This window comes from Uranotaenia lowii, chromosome 2 (assembly GCF_029784155.1).
Source record: "Uranotaenia lowii strain MFRU-FL chromosome 2, ASM2978415v1, whole genome shotgun sequence".
Taxonomy (NCBI): domain Eukaryota; kingdom Metazoa; phylum Arthropoda; class Insecta; order Diptera; family Culicidae; genus Uranotaenia; species Uranotaenia lowii.
Window position 1 is genome coordinate 192,405,243 of NC_073692.1, and position 12,393 is coordinate 192,417,635.

Below are 12,393 nucleotides of genomic sequence, written 5' to 3' on the forward strand. Positions count from 1 at the left end.
ATCTTTTTCAAATATTATCTCGACTCGCGTGATGTTTGAAATTCCCTGTGGGAATTTCTGAAGTAAAAAACATGGCCGTTGCACCAAAAAGTAGCATATGATTCATACCAGCCTATCTAATGTCCGATAAATTCACTTATTCTATTAAGAGCGTTTCCAGAAGATTTATAGAATTCTAAATAGAAAGTTACAGAATATGACAGAAATAATAATGTGCCATTGAATATTAAGATTCACGCAGAAAAATGAAATTTAGTTTCAAAGGAAAGTGCCGCAAAAACAAAGGATTTTTTCCTTTGATTTTGGGACACATAAAAATTCCTTTGATTCAAATGCATTTTCTTTTGTTTCAAAGAAATGCTTTCCTTTGAATCAAAACTTTTTCTTTGTTTCAAAAAACAAAATGCTTTTGATTAAAAAACCTTTTCGTTTGATTTTATATAATATTCCTTTAATTCAACGGTATTTGGATTTCAATTTTAAAGCATTTGTTCTTCAATTTTATTTTTTATTCCTAAAAAATTCTAGTACTACATATTAATTTTCGTCCTATTGGAAAATAAAAAGAAATCAATTATGGTTTGAAACATTTTATTTCTCTGTAAGTTTTTTTTCTCTGTAAGTAGATGTTCTATATCTTTCACCACTTCACATCATCGATTTCCCCTTATATTGAATTTTTAAACCGGTTCATCTGTAAATAAAGAGTAGAACCAAATGTACACATGAATTTTTTACATAGTGCTCATAATACAAATTTATTACAATTACGACATTAAGCTAAATAATTCTAACAATGAAAAAAATATTTTGTTTTACATACTGAGCTTGTACTTACTGAACGATATTTGTTTGTAGCCAGTTGCCAAAAGGTTTTTTGGCGTCAGCCGTTGTGTCTCCCTGGACCGGATCGGAACCGATTGCAACCGCTTATAGCCGGAGTATCGGAACAGTCAGTACAGTTACCTCTTCAAATTGGTTGGATGAATGGTTGCCCTAAAATTTTTTGTTATGTTGACAGTTTGTTTAAAATTGAATTGATTTTGAAAGACCTACCTTGGAGTCCACTAAGTATCGTTTGCCCTCTCATAGCTGTCGGAATTTTCCGACGCCGGATCTCTTGAATCCGATGCTGTCTGGGGTTGCACGGCAGGAAGATTCCGCTGATATAAATAAGTCTGACTGGTTATCGAAAAATATTTTCCCCGACCCGTTCACCAAACAGAAGCTCACGCAGCGAAAAGTAGTACCATTGAACTAAAAAATATACATCTTTGATTCAAAAACCTTGTGTCCATTGAAACAAAATCCAATTTCCTTGATTCAAGTAAATTTTATATTGAACCTAACTTTTTTCCCATAAAACCAATGTTCCGAATTTTTAAATCAAAATATTTAATTTGAATTCAAAGAATTTTTTTTTAACTCAGAATCAAAGTAAAAATTCATTGATTTAGATGAATTGTCTTTTGAACCAAAGTATTTTTTCGTCAAACAGTCGACACATCTTCATTAGCTTCTGTTAGGTGAACGGGTCGGCGAGAAGCTTATCCGACAACCAGTCAGACCTATTTATTTTACCCGGAATCTTCCTGCCGCGCAACCACCAGACAGCACCGAAATCACAAGACGTACCCGGCGTAGGAAAGTTTCGACAGCTTTGAGAGGACAACGACAGTGGACTCTTGGGTAGGTCTTTCAAAATTAATTTAATTTCAAATAAACCGCCTAAGTAACAAAATTTTTCAGGGCAATCATTCATCCAACTGATTTAAAGAGGAACTGTATACCGACTGTTCCGGTCCTTCAACTATGCGGTTGCAATCGCTTCCGGTCCGATCCAAGAAGACTCAACATCTGGCGCCGAAACCCTTCATCAGCTGTTCGGATGGAACTGTCCGCCAACAAACATCGTCCAGTAAGTACTTTTCATACAATGTATGCAAATAATTTTAATTTTTTTAATTGCATTATTAAGCCTAATGTCGTTTTTTTAAAGCTTCATGTGTTCTCTTCTTTATTTACAGATGAATCGGTTCAAGAACTCTTATCCTGTGGAAAATCGATAATTTAAATGATGAACATGTACTTTAAGAGAAATAAAATGTTTTTATTATAATTGATTTCTTTTTATTTCTAATAGGATGAAATTTTTTATGTAGTACTAGAATTTTTAGAAACCAAAACTAGAATTGAAAAACAAATACTTTTAAATTGAAACCCAAATACCGTTAGAATAAAGATAAATTTCATAAAACTGAACGAAAAGGTTTTTGAATCAAAATCATTTAATTATTTGGAACAAAGAAAAAGTTTTGATTCAAAGGAAAGCATTTCTTCGAAACAAAAGAAAATGCATTTGAATCAAAGGAATTTTTATTTGTCCCAAAATCAAAGGAAAAAATCCTTTGTTTTTGCGGCACTTTCCTTTGAAACTAATTTCTATTTTTCTGCGTGCTAATGAAGATGTGCCGACTATTTGACGAAAAAATACTTTGATTCAAAAAAACATTCATCTAAATCAATGAATTTTTACATTGATTCTGCGTCGTAAATTCTTTAAATTTAAATTAAATACTTTGATTCAAAAACTTGGAACATTGGTTTAAAGGAAAAATAGTTCGGTTCAATATAAAATTTACTTAAATCAAGGAAATAGGATTTTGTTTCAATGTACACAAGGTTTTTGAATCAAAGATGTATTTTTTTTATATCAATGGCACTACTTTTTGCTGCGTGTTGATCAAATATTATTGTACTATCATTTGGAGTAATTTTTAAATCGCTTCTTTTGTTAAGCGGCCTTACTTCTAATTTTTTGATTATTACACGCAGCGAAAAGTAGTACCATTGAGATAAAAAAAATACATCTTCGATTCAAAAACCACGTGTACATTGAAACAAAATCCATTTCCCTTGATTCAAGTAAATTTTATATTGAACCGAAATTTTTTTCCATTAAACCAATGTTCCAAATTTTTGGATCAAAGTATTTAATTTGAGTTTAAAGAATTTTTTTTTTGACTCAGAATCAATGTGAAAATTCATTGATTTAGATGAATTTTCTTTTGAATCAAAGTATTTTTTCGTCAAACAGTCGACATCTTCAGTAGCTTCTTTTTGGTGAACGGGACGGCAAGAAGGTTTGCCGCGCAACAGCCAGACAGCACCGGAAACACAAGATCCGGCGTAGGAAAGTCTTGGCAGCTTTAAGAGGGCAGACGATAGTGACTCCTAGGTAAGTCTTTCAAAATCAATTTAATTTCAAATAAACAAACCTAACAAACTTTTTCAGGGCAACCATTCATCCAACTAATTCCTTCCGATCCGGTCCAAGGAGAAATCTGGCGCCGAAACCCTTCATGAGTTGTTCGAAAGGAACTGTCGCCAACAAACATCGTTCAGTAAGTACTTTCCATGCAATTTTAATTTTTAATTGTTAGCATTATTTAGCTTAATATCGTTTTTTGTGAGCTTCATAACAAGAGAAGCATTTTTGTCATAACTTCGTATTATGTGCGCTATGTAAAAATTTAATGTGTACATTTTGTTCTTCTCTTTATTTACAGATGTACCGGTTCAAAACTTAAATCATAGGGAAAATCGATAATGTGAATGTGATAATGTAATCTAAATAAATGAAATGTTGTAAACCATATTTGATTTCTTTTTTTTCCAATTGGAAGAAAATTAATATGTAGTACTAGAATTATTAAAACAAAAAGTAGAATTGAAGAACAAATGCTTTTAAATTGAAACCCAAATACCGTTGGAACAAACGAAAAGTTCATAAAATTAAACGAAAAGACTTTTGAATCAAAAGCATTTTGTTTTTCGAATCAAAGAAAAAGTTTTGATTCAAAGGAAAGCATTTCTTCGAAACAAAAGAAAATGTTTTTGAATCGAAGGAATTTTTATTTGTCCCAAAATCAAAGGAAAAAATCCTTTGTTTTTGCGGCACTTTCCTTTGAAACTAATTTCTATTTTTCTGCGTGTATCTTATGAGCTTTTAGACACATGCATCAGAAATGAATTGTTCTTTAATTATCATAGCTGGATTTTTTTTACGATTTTTGAGTACGTTTAAAAATGCTCTTTAAAAGAAATTCGTGAAACCCTTGGAAAAAACACTGTTCAATTTTATTAAAATGGCTGTTTAGACTGTTGATTGATCATTCACAGCCTAGTACATCATTTTGAAGTGGTTTTTGTGAAATCGGGAATGTTAAGATTGGTTTCGAAAATTGGTTTTCTCTACGGTTGTTCCGGATATTTTACAGTCTCTAAGTGACTATTACTGTCAAAAATTCGGCAGAAAATTGCACTACCAATGAGTAGTTTGGAACAGAGAAGGGATGTCAAGGACCAAGGACGTTTAAAAAAAGATCGTTTGAAAAGAGATTTAAATAAAAGTTGAAACAAAGGACTGCCCAAGTAACCATAAGCACTAAAGCTTTGCATTTTTATAGCTTTACACCAGCATTCAAAGGCTAAATTACACTATATCAGCACGTCAAGTGCAATTTTGCATTACAACAGCCCTTCGAGTGCTATGCTGCATCATTTTAGAATTATACCACCGTTTTAAAATGCAACTAGCATTTTATCAGCTTTGCACAATGCTTTTGAAATGCAACATTGCTCTAAATCAGAATAACAAATGCTATATTTTCTAAGCATTAAATTGGCATCACACAAGCTTGTTTTAATGCTTTTAAGCACTATGTAAGCACTACAGTGGCATTAGGCCAAAGCACATAAGCATTGATTGATGCTGAATCAATGCAAATTTAGGGCACCGGTTGCTAGAAATTTGATTCAAATAGGTCTTTTTTTTCATAGATTAAACGCGGACCTGATAGGTTCACAGGCAAAGTCAATGTCAAATGTCAGAGCCATATATGTCATGAGTTCGATTCCAGATTATCAGCTGAAAAATAAAAAAAAAAATATCATGTAGAAAATTCAATCCGAGAGATCTTCTCAATATGCATAAGCGAATATAAAAATAATTACAAATTAAGTATCATGGCAGAAAAATGGAACCAAACAAAAATCCGAAAAATATTTTTTTCCGCATGGTCGAACCTCATTTGAACGCCATTTGCATTTTCCCAGCATTTTGCCCGCCAACGCTATAGCATCAACCAATGCTATAACAGTGCTTTTATATGGTTATACCAGTTTCTGCACTAAAGCAGCAGTTAATTTCGCCAAACCTGGCTCACAGTGCTAAAATGATGCACAGAATCAAGCTATATAGCTGACGCTAGAGCAGAATTGGTGCTAGATTTTAGTGCTTATGGTTACTTGGGTGCTTATCACTGACATCACGGCTTCTATTTTTTCATTTAGTTGATATAAAAAAGTAGGTTTTAATTCTGAATGTGTAGATGCATATTTGTTAGAATACATGATCTTTATTAATATTTCCAAATTTAGATATCCTTCACTCGTACAAAACATGCTCTGAAGAAGGGACCGCATGAAATTTGATCACTGTGATCATATTACAGTTCATGTTGACAGCAGGGTGGTAATAAAAGAGATGCACTGGCTTTGATAGCAATATATTTGTTGTGATGATAAAGATGTTTTGATGCTTCAAATCTATGATACAAAATTGCGCGTTAGTCAACATTATGTTTAAAATAAAGTTTGGTTATGTTACTCACAAATCAGTGACCCTATACGCACCAACTCTTCCCTGACTGACAACTGATTCTAATCAGCTTTAAAAAGAATTCCCTGTAAACAAGTTCTTGATTATAACCGAATCGTTCTGAGCAAATCTATAAATTTTACCGTAATATTAGTTCTGCGATCTGATCGACAGAAATCGGCGATCTATCACTAGCGTCTACAACTTTTCCTGCAAATACAAAATAGTTCAACAAATGCACTGATGGCAAACTCTAACTAGACCTACAAGTGCATAGATCCCGCGCACAACCAACAAAATCTAATTCGGGAATTAAAATCGGATTTACAAACAAATTTGTAACACTTAAACTTCAAGCCGTCTGTACTTTTAAACTCGACGCGAAAGATGGCCACGATGGTGAAAATTTTCCTCGTGCGGTCCCTTTTGGCGGCAACGATGACGTTTAGTTTTCGCTCTTATTTCTCAGCGACTTTTAAACAATCGCGAACTGGCACGGTGGCCAGTTTTCCAACATTCTCCCCCCGATGGAACCTACGGCTGGCCTCGGTTTCATCACCTCCGGAGCCCTTCTTCAAGTCTTCATCGTTGCCCACTATGGAGCCACCTTCACAGTCAGGCAACTCTCTGGAACCATCCTTTCGAGACGACACTTCTAGGGTTGCTAGTTTAGCAATCGGCTTCCGATACACGCCATTACCCGTTCGAACCCAGGCTTGTCGAATCCGTCCATCCGATGCAGCAATGAGTTCCACGATCAATCCTCGCTCCCAGGAATTCCGCTTTCCTTCGTTGACTATGAAAACTACATCTCCTACCGCAATATCTCTCGTTTCATTGAACCACTTGATACGTTTAGTGAGTGTTGGCAGGTACTCCAGAACCCACCTTCGCCAGAACTGGACGAGTTTTTTCTTCACCTTAGTCGATGCTCGCTTCAGGAGATCTTGGGTACATTCTTCCGGTATCGTAAGCCATCGCATGTACAACAAAGTGTGGAGCCACTTCCGCCAATGATTGAAGCAATCATTGCTTCTTTCTTCCTTCCATCCTTCGTCAGGCCACCACCATTTCCGGCTAAGAACCTCTCCTCGAACAATATGTAGAGAAAGAGTGCAAAGAACATCGAAAAGCCACATAGCACAGCTAATGACTTCTCGATTAGTTGGTTCCGGACTGTCCTGCACCCAGTTCAAAATATTCTCTTTCGGCTTGGCGAACAAATTGACGGTTTCACATTTCGTTACGTCCACTAAAATTCGTACTGGTGAAGCCGCTTTGTTTTCACTGACATAAGTTATCGTCTTTGCTCGTTCATCACAATGATCTATTTCTGCTGTACTATTGGAGCTAACGTTTCGCAGCTGGGCGCTGCCACTTCGGTGCACTTCCGTCATCTTAGCAGAAATCAGCTTTAGCTCCTCAACGGTCAGAAAATGGCCAGCAAGGATTTTGTCGCAATATTTAGGACCAATCACATCTATTAAACGCGCTTCTCGTTCCCTGGTCGGTTCCTTACGCCAGAAAAATCCTTGGACATCTCGATGATTTGCATTGCGAATACTAACTTGTTGACATATCTCTTGAATATGATCACTCACACCAACAACATGATGCCGGAAACAGAATAAGATCGCCAGCAGTGATGTCAGGAGTTCTGAGCCCTTGAATAGCATGGTGTTCAGGGCGATATCATCCACTGGAGCGGCAGCTGCCCTAGGCAGGAGGATTTTCCCCGGCTTCCTCAGATTGGCCACATCTGCTATTGTCAGCTCGGCTACGGTAGCGCTATGCGCATGTCTTCTGCTCACATGTTCGTCGACTTGTTCTCCAACGCTAGCCTCCAACAACGGATCGTTCACACATATAGTTGTGACTTTCAAGATAGACACTGCAGGGGTATCTTGGTCTGACAGATGATGCAATGTGGGTTTGACTTCTGCTTTTGCTTCTTCGATAGCAGAATGCTCTTCTACTGAATTTTGAAGATTCGTGTTGCAATTAATTTGCACAGATGCAGATTCAAAGCGAAAAGCTCCGAATTTCCTTGTCCTCCGTAAATACTCCAACCGAGACGAGTTTTAACAGCAGTTGGTTCTTCCTGACCTCCTTCTCGAACTCTGAGAGGCACGACCAGTTTCAGATGGTCCACGCCAATCAATATCTGGGGTACTGCATTCTGGTAGCCAGAAACCGGAATCCCTCGAAGGTATTGATATCGTTCTTGCAAGTCACTGATGGGCAAGCTTTGCACTGGCAGGCCCAATGAATCAACGGTGCAAACATTTGTCATTCGGAACCTTTTCGGTTTACCCAGTCCAGAAATCTCAAATGACACTCTTCGGGAGTTTTGTTCAGTTCTGGATACTTGTGCCGTCCACGTAAGACAAAGTGGTTGCTTGCGTCCTCGCAGTCCAAGCTTATCAGCTAGCTCGGTATCCATCATACTAAGTGCCGACCCCTCATCGACAAAGGCGAAAGTGTCGATAGATCGTTGACCTTGATAGACCGTCACAGGTAAAATTCGGAAGAATAATGTTGGATCAGTACCATCAGTTTGGTGATTCATAGCGGCATGCAGCGATGCCACCGTCGTCGTGGCTGCATCTTGTGTTTTCGGGTCGGAGTGCAATGACGGGTGATGCCGTTTCTCACAGCCGTTGATTCCGCAGCGCTTTGTATTCCTGCATCGGCGACGTCCATGTCCGTAAAGGCACGTACGGCAGAGTCCAAGATTCCGTACACGTGCCCAGCGTTCATCTACGGACAGCGCTTGGAATGCTTCGCATTCCCTGGCTCGATGATTAATTTTCCCACAAACGGCGCATACAATTGGCTTCCGCTCATCGGTTGAGACTTTGGCTGACTGGCCGGAGTCACTCCCCCCGGTTTCGGAATGTAGGAAGCTGTAGTTCAGATTCTTTCCTCGGTCGCGCTTCACCGATTTCACCTCTTCAACAAACGACCTTGCACCAGTTACACGATAAGCGTTCTTGACAATCCGGTTCATAAATTCTCGGAACGTTTGCAAATTTACTTTCGACAGTGGCTCACGGAATTCGGCCCACTTCATTCTGTAGTCAGGGGGCAATTTTTCAACTAGATCCTTCATCAATTGCGGGTTGGCCAAATGATCAGTCAGATCAGCAGCAATTATGTGGTCGCAAAGAGTCTGCACCTTCTCCCCAAAATCAATTAGGGTTTCCAAACGATCCGCTCTGGGTGGCGTCGTAGACTTCACATTGTTGATAAACGTCTCGATCAACGATTCGGGACGCCCGAACCGCATTTCCAACGCATCGATGACCGCAGGAACCAATGACGGTATGACTAGCTTGCTTCTGACTGCCTCGTAGGCAGGACCTTTCAGACAACGCTGTAAGCGGATCATATTTTCTCCGCAGTTGAATCCACACGCTTCAGTGGTATAATTGTAGTTGGCGATAAACACCGGCCAATCAGCTGGATTGCCGGAAAATATTGGGAGGTCTCGCGAAAGTGCTTGCCTGGCAGCAATCTGCGATGCCGATGGTGTACTCAAAACAATTGACGAATGTTGAATTCGATTGCCAGACAAACCGGCCTGAGGCGAGGGTGTCAAGTTGCTTGGCATTACATCACGTTCGGGTGCTATGTGTTGCGGCACCGGTGCTTTACATTCGGGTTCCACCTGCGGATTATCCCAATAACAAAATTGCTTCTGCGTAGAACTTTCCGTGCTGTCAGGAAAGACTGTTTCTTCTCGACGCTCATACTGCTCTAATGTACGGGGAGCAATCGGCGGAGCCAGCATTCGGGTGTCTTTTGGCACTGTACCTGTATAGGGTATGCCACTCACTGAAGCGTTATTTTGGATTTGGCACGCCTTCAGGATGACCTTCAAATTATCGTACAATGGATCCGGCTCCTTCTGGCCGTTTGCCAATTTCCTATTGAGCTCGCGAACAACACTGGTTACTTGCTGAATCGTCTGTTCAGCATCAATCGGCTGGGCGTCGGTACGCCTCTCGTTGACACCACCAACAGCACCTTCGAGCCTTTCCGAAACGTTGCTCGTTTTGCTGGACACCCAGTCCTCCGTTCGTTGCCGTCTACGGTGATATTCTTGGTGGCTTCCTTCGCTGTCAATGTCATCATCGACCGCGGCAGCTTCCAGCAGACGATACTTTTCGTCTAAACACTTCTGCTCCATTTCGAATTGCTTCCGTTTTAGATCCTTCTCTTCCTCGATTCGTTGCAATTTGATTTCGAGGAGGGCCTTCCGCACCGTCGAAGTGGATCTGATAGAATTTGCTCGACTTGGAACCGGCAAACATCTGGGGCATGTCCAATCACGGTCCTTGATTGACTTGGTTACTCCCGCACAACATTGATGCCACCAGGAATCACACAAGTCGCAGGCAACCATATCGTCAAAGCTGTCTGGTTTGCTGCAAGCCACGCAGCTGGAGTTTTGATCGACGATAGTGGCATCTTTATAAGCTTCCGGATTAGCTACAATCGTAGTTCGAAATCCTTCATCCATCTTAGCGAATCTCGATGTTTATTACTTCGACGATTCCGTGTTGATCGAAGAATTTCGCCGATGTTGATTTATTTGAAGAATGTTGACAGCAGGGTGGTAATAAAAGAGATGCACTGGCTTTGATAGCAATATATTTGTTGTGATGATAAAGATGTTTTGATGCTTCAAATCTATGATACAAAATTGCGCGTTAGTCAACATTATGTTTAAAATAAAGTTTGGTTATGTTACTCACAAATCAGTGACCCTATACGCACCAACTCTTCCCTGACTGACAACTGATTCTAATCAGCTTTAAAAAGAATTCCCTGTAAACAAGTTCTTGATTATAACCAAATCGTTCTGAGCAAATCTATAAATTTTACCGTAATATTAGTTCTGCGATCTGATCGACAGAAATCGGCGATCTATCACTAGCGTCTACAACTTTTCCTGAAAATACAAAATAGTTCAACAAATGCACTGATGGCAAACTCTAACTAGACCTACAAGTGCATAGATCCCGCGCACAACCAACAAAATCTAATTCGGGAATTAAAATCGGATTTACAAACAAATTTGTAACACTTAAACTTCAAGCCGTCTGTACTTTTAAACTCGACGCGAAAGATGGCCACCAGTGATGCCACATTAAAATCGGTATTTTCGAGTCTGAAAAAATCGGTATTCGGTATAAAAATTTCAAAAATCGGTATAAATACCGATTTTTTTTTCGAAGCTTTTAATACTATTTTTATTCAAAGAATATTTAAAAATTACTATTTTGCTGATATCGTAATTTTTAAACATGATATTTTCTGCCAACTGCGACTTTACTGTGTTATTCACTCTAATCACTGATTCATGAATGTAGTAGTATTCAGTGTAAAGATTTAAGGAGCATAAAAATACTAAATGATAAATAGTATTTTTATGCTCCTTAAATCTTTACACTGAATACTACTACATTCATGAATCCAGATCTTGCCTGGATGTTCTTGTTTCAGAAATACAACGTTGAGAAATAATTTATTTCTACAACTTTTAAAAATTGAAATAAATAAGATAACAACTATTTATGACATCATTCAAGATAGTCATTGAGTATTTGATATTAAAGATCATAACTCTTTGAACAACTTTGTTGAAGACTGCGAAAGAAATTGACTTTTTGTGTTTTCAAATACCAAAAATTCAATTTCGTTTAAAATTTCTCTAAATTTCGTCAATATTCTCGTTTTTTTGTGGTTTAGAAAAAAATAACGAAATGAAAACTTCCATTACTTTTTTTCTTAGAAATCAAAATTACTCGTGGTCTTCGAGAATGTTGATTATTGTGTGGATATTTTCAAAATATTTGGAATGTTTCAAAGCTTTCCCAAAAAGCGCACAAATTTTTCAAGAATTTTTACCAGCAAAAGTTATCACAAAAACATAGAATTTTTCTTAATTTTGTGAACTTGTGCTATTTATTAAGAGCGTGCAGTTATTCTGGTTCCTATATTTTAAACCCACAACCTCAAGATATGATTTGCTTATATCTTAATCTGCTATAATCTCTAATCTACCATGTTATTTGATAATCATTATTCGATCTCAAGAGAAATGGCATAGGAGACAAAGATGCTATCGAATAATCTGAGACATGCTGGCTAAATAGGCACTAGAATTATATTGATTCATAATTTAAATAAGTAAAAAGATAGTTATAGTTATATTTAAAAAAAAAATCTTTCAGAACGAATTTTTCAAAAATCGGTATGAAATCGGTAGGTTTTGCCAAAAATCGGTATTCTGTGAATACCGATTCTTGGTCAAAATTGTCGTCAAAAATCGGTATGAATACCGAAAAATCGGTAGGTGTGGCATCTATGATGGCCACGATGGTGAAAATTTTCCTCGTGCGGTCCCTTTTGGCGGCAACGATGACGTTTAGTTTTCGCTCTTATTTCTCAGCGACTTTTAAACAATCGCGAACTGGCACGGTGGCCAGTTTTCCAACAGTTCAACATATGTTTTTTTTTGTATGTCAACAGCCGAGAAAATACAAAAAAAAACCTAAAAAAATCTGAGTTTTGACCTTTTTTTGTAAGAATTTCAGCCCTCGGGAGTTAAATTAAATATCGATTTTTCTATCAATGTATTCTATGCTTAGCTAACTAAGCATATTTTACTGATTCCAAATAGCCATAAAATCGATTAGAAATGTTGCATTTAATCCCATATT

At 37.9% G+C, this 12,393-nt stretch overlaps 1 protein-coding gene and 1 long non-coding RNA gene across 2 annotated transcripts; one reads left to right on the plus strand and one right to left on the minus strand.

Moving 5' to 3' along the window:
• Positions 1-2,853: 2,853 nt before the first annotated feature.
• Positions 2,854-3,634, plus strand: LOC129749594 (uncharacterized). Its single transcript, XR_008738096.1, has 3 exons — positions 2,854-3,238; positions 3,296-3,404; positions 3,570-3,634. It is a non-coding gene; the product is annotated as an uncharacterized LOC129749594 (long non-coding RNA).
• Positions 3,635-5,319: 1,685 nt separating this feature from the next.
• LOC129742213 (uncharacterized) lies at positions 5,320-10,804 on the minus strand. The gene is made up of 7 exons (XM_055734085.1): positions 10,677-10,804; positions 10,423-10,619; positions 7,733-10,357; positions 5,930-7,637; positions 5,806-5,872; positions 5,676-5,748; positions 5,320-5,610 (listed from the first exon to the last, which is right to left on the minus strand). The coding sequence occupies exons 3-4, from the start codon at positions 10,185-10,187 to the stop codon at positions 6,121-6,123; spliced, it is 3,972 nt and encodes a 1,323-aa protein (XP_055590060.1). The 5' UTR covers positions 10,188-10,357; positions 10,423-10,619; positions 10,677-10,804; the 3' UTR covers positions 5,320-5,610; positions 5,676-5,748; positions 5,806-5,872; positions 5,930-6,120.
• Between the last annotated feature and the right edge of the window lie 1,589 nt (positions 10,805-12,393).